Below are 3,692 nucleotides of genomic sequence, written 5' to 3'. Positions count from 1 at the left end.
GGTTAAATTTTTGTTCAAAATCCAATTTTGACTTTTTTGTTTTTCTTTCATCACTTCAAATGTACTTGTCCTGTATGAGTTATTTGTTCTGATTGGATGAAATTGATATCCTGTCCTGAAAATGTATTTACTGTTTACTTAATATAAGAGCTATATGAAATATAGAGACGGGAAGACCCATTACTGTACAAACACACCATAGCAATGATTACAGGAATCTTTAAGAATACTTTTATACAGTTAGGCATTTTTTAAATTAATGTTATGTTTTTATTATTAAAATCAAGTGTTTTGCCAGTTATTTGGAGATAAAATGTTTTGTTGCTTGTTTTGTGGCCCACTTGCAATATCCTCACAGCCAACCAGTGGGCAGTGTTTATTTAAATAAATAAAAATCGATATCCATTCATTTTAGAGCGAAGAAATGTATTTCCACCTGGCCTGGATCGCTGTCCTCTTCCTCTGTTCAGCTGTTGCTCATGGAGGTAAAGTTCTCGTTTTCCCTGTGGACGGCAGCCACTGGGTGAATATGAAGGTCATAGTTGAGGAGCTGCATGCAAGGGGCCACCAGCTTTCAGTCATGCGAGCAAATGACAGCTGGTACATTAAAGAAACCTCACCGTTCTACACTGCAATCACGATTGACATGGCAGCTGGATTTGATGAGGAGTTTGCCAAGACATTTGTGTCTAGACTTCTGGAAATCCAGAGGCAAGGAAAGTCTGCCTGGACTAGACTGGAGCTAGAAATGGAAGTATCAGAAAAGATTTCAGAAATGCATCAGCTCACTTGCAAAATGCTTGAACACATTTTTGAAAACAAAGATCTCATGCAGTCTTTACGGGATGCAAAATATGACCTGGTTCTCGCAGACCCTGTTGATCCAAGTGGCGCTATACTTTCCCGCTACCTTAGTTTACCACTAGTCTTCAATGTGAGATGGACCACCCACGGTGAAGGCCATTTCTCTATTGCACCTTCTCCACTTTCTTATGTTCCAACTCCAATGATGGAGCTATCAGATAAAATGACCTTTCTGGAAAGAACAATCAACATATTGGTTTTTGCTTTTGGGCAATTACAGATGGCAAACTTTGTTACACCACATTATGTAGGCCTGTTAGAAAAATACCTTGGTTCAGATGTAGACTACTTGTCCCTGTTTCAAGCAGCAGACCTGTGGCTGATGAGAGTTGACTTTGTGTTTGAGTTCCCTCGCCCCACCATGCCTAATGTTATCTATATGGCAGGGTTCCAGTGTAAACCTTCTAAACCTCTTCCGCAACACCTGGAAGAGTTTGTCCAGAGTTCTGGGGAACATGGAGTCATCATCATGTCTTTGGGGACTCTAGTTGGAGAGCTTCCCCAAGACTTAGCAGAGGAGATAGCTGCAGCCTTTGCCCAGCTACCTCAGAAAGTAATCTGGAGGCATATTGGTGATAGGCCTGCTACTCTGGGCAACAACACTTTACTGGTGGACTGGATGCCACAGAATGACCTGTTAGGTCATGCAAAGACCAAAGCATTTGTAGCGCATGGAGGAACGAATGGAGTTCAGGAAGCCATGTACCATGGAGTTCCTATAGTAGGACTCCCGTTGATTTTTGATCAACCTGATAACCTCTTTAAAATGGAGGTACGAGGTGCTGCAAAGGTCATTGACATTTTTACTATGAACAAAGACATATTTCTGCAAGGTATCGAGGAGGTTCTCCATGAGCCTTCCTCCTACAGGAAGAACATGCAGAGACTCTCCAGGTTGCACAGAGACACACCAATGAAGCCGCTGGACAGCGCCATCTTCTGGATAGAGTTTGTTATGAGACACAAAGGTGCTGCTCACCTCCGCACAGACTCCTACAAAATGCCCTGGTACTCTTACCATTCTCTAGATGTCATGTTGTTCTTAATAGTATTATTATTGGTTATACTGCTGACATTTTCTGCCTTTGTCAAATGTTTATGTTCCAGGGTGTGTTCTAGTAGAAAAACTAAAAGTGACTAAACATGGAACAGGCTTTGTTTAAATATGGTTGAAGGCCTAAATATGACCTTCCTGGTGAACATGATTAGTATAATCAAAGCTGCAAGTGGTCATGGGAAGTTTCTGATATTTGTCAGAAGACATGATGCATCCCCTTTAATCAATTATAATTATTATTAAGGCGTAATGATTAGTTTGCCACTGTTTTACCAGAAAGTGCTGCTCATCTCAGCATATAAGGTGTGATGGCACCATTATGTTGTTGACTATTGCTGTTTCAATCAAATCATGTTTTATGCTGTGATTATGTAGCATATACGTGGAAGCAGGGATTGAACCTGGGGCTCCCGCTAGAGGGTTCCCCAATTAGCTGCCCGGGGGCCATCTGCGGCCCGCCCCCTTGTGGCCCCTGGAAGAATTTCCCAAAGAAAGAGAAAAAAACCTTTTTTTATATATAAATGGCATTAAATGGGGCTCAGTAGCCTCTGCATGTCAAACTGGGGGTCTTTTTCAAATGGGGTCTTGCCCTGAAAATGTATTTTCAGGGCAAGACCTCGACCTCGCGCGTGCCCCCAGCCTGGTACCCTAGTCAAAATATGGCCCTTGAGGAAAATTAATTGGGGAACCCTGGGCTAGACCAACTCGCAACCTGTCGTGCCAATAGGACTGAGCCCGATTGGCAGGGCTGTGGCGGGGGGCTACCATTACAAATACATTCTAGGTTGAACACCTGCATATTGGTATCAGAGAATGAGCACTAAATTAAATAATTGTTTTAATAAGCAGTTTCAGAATCAGCTTTATTGTCACATCACAGTTTTACATGTCAAAAAGTGGGTGATATTTGTTTTTGTGCTTCACAGAAAGTATCCAACATGATTTGTTTTTTTGTTTTTTATATTCTGGTCTGATGTGGGGGCCTGGGTTATTTTGCAACCACAGAACCACTGGGTTATTTATAGGAAGAGATACTGTTGTTTAACGAATGATAATCAAGGGTCATGCATCACCAAGTCAAAATATATTTTTTATCACGGACATACAAGATCATCATCATCATCATCATCCTTTTTTGACCACGGTCGAGATCATGGATTTCACAATACCACGCCAGACTTTCCGGTCATTCATTGCCATCCCCAGTTCCTGCTTACTGATGCATGTGTCCCTAGCGATGACATCAGGGAACGACAGTTTTCTACCTCTGGTCTGCTTTGAGGAAGGACTCCAGAGAAGAAGGGAAGATACCTGTACATATAGATGGTCGTCCTAAATATTTTTTATCTTATCTTACTAAGATGGGATGACCAGGGGCCTGTTTCACGAAACTTGGATTAGAGTTTAAGCCTGGATTTAACACATATCCTGTCTTAATATATCCTGGATCAGCGATTAACCAGTTTCATGAAAGCTGGTTAATCTTGCCAGATTAATTTAACCAGTTAACCTCGATATGTTGAGGCTTGATTCGGTTTCATGAAAGTGATGCTACATTAGTTACCATGGAAACTAATGCTTGCCTGCTCCGGACCAGGCTAACAGCCAGGTTTAACCTAATCCTGATGTCTTTACTGTTCATTAAACGCCCAATGCATTCTCAATGGCAATAGCACAAACTTTGGCATGCTACTAGTCCTACATACTTACACCTAGAAACCCCATTCAAACCTATTTAGGTTCATCTTACGGTGGACATGTTTGCCTGAAA

At 41.7% G+C, this 3,692-nt stretch overlaps 1 protein-coding gene across 1 annotated transcript; it reads left to right on the top strand.

Annotated features, from left to right (window-relative positions):
* Positions 1–463: 463 nt before the first annotated feature.
* Positions 464–2,005, top strand: LOC310879397 (UDP-glucuronosyltransferase 2A3-like; the record flags this gene model as incomplete). The annotated part of the gene is made up of 1 exon (XM_083794038.1): positions 464–2,005. Exon 1 carries the CDS (start codon positions 530–532, stop codon positions 2,003–2,005), a length of 1,476 nt encoding a protein of 491 aa, XP_083650164.1. The 5' UTR covers positions 464–529.
* Positions 2,006–3,692: the final 1,687 nt, after the last annotated feature.

The sequence above is a fragment of the Protomyctophum parallelum genome (assembly GCF_964188405.1).
Source record: "Protomyctophum parallelum genome assembly, chromosome: 2".
Lineage (NCBI taxonomy): Eukaryota > Metazoa > Chordata > Actinopteri > Myctophiformes > Myctophidae > Protomyctophum > Protomyctophum parallelum.
Note: the sequence above shows the minus strand (reverse complement) of the source record. Positions and strands in the feature narration are given on the sequence as shown.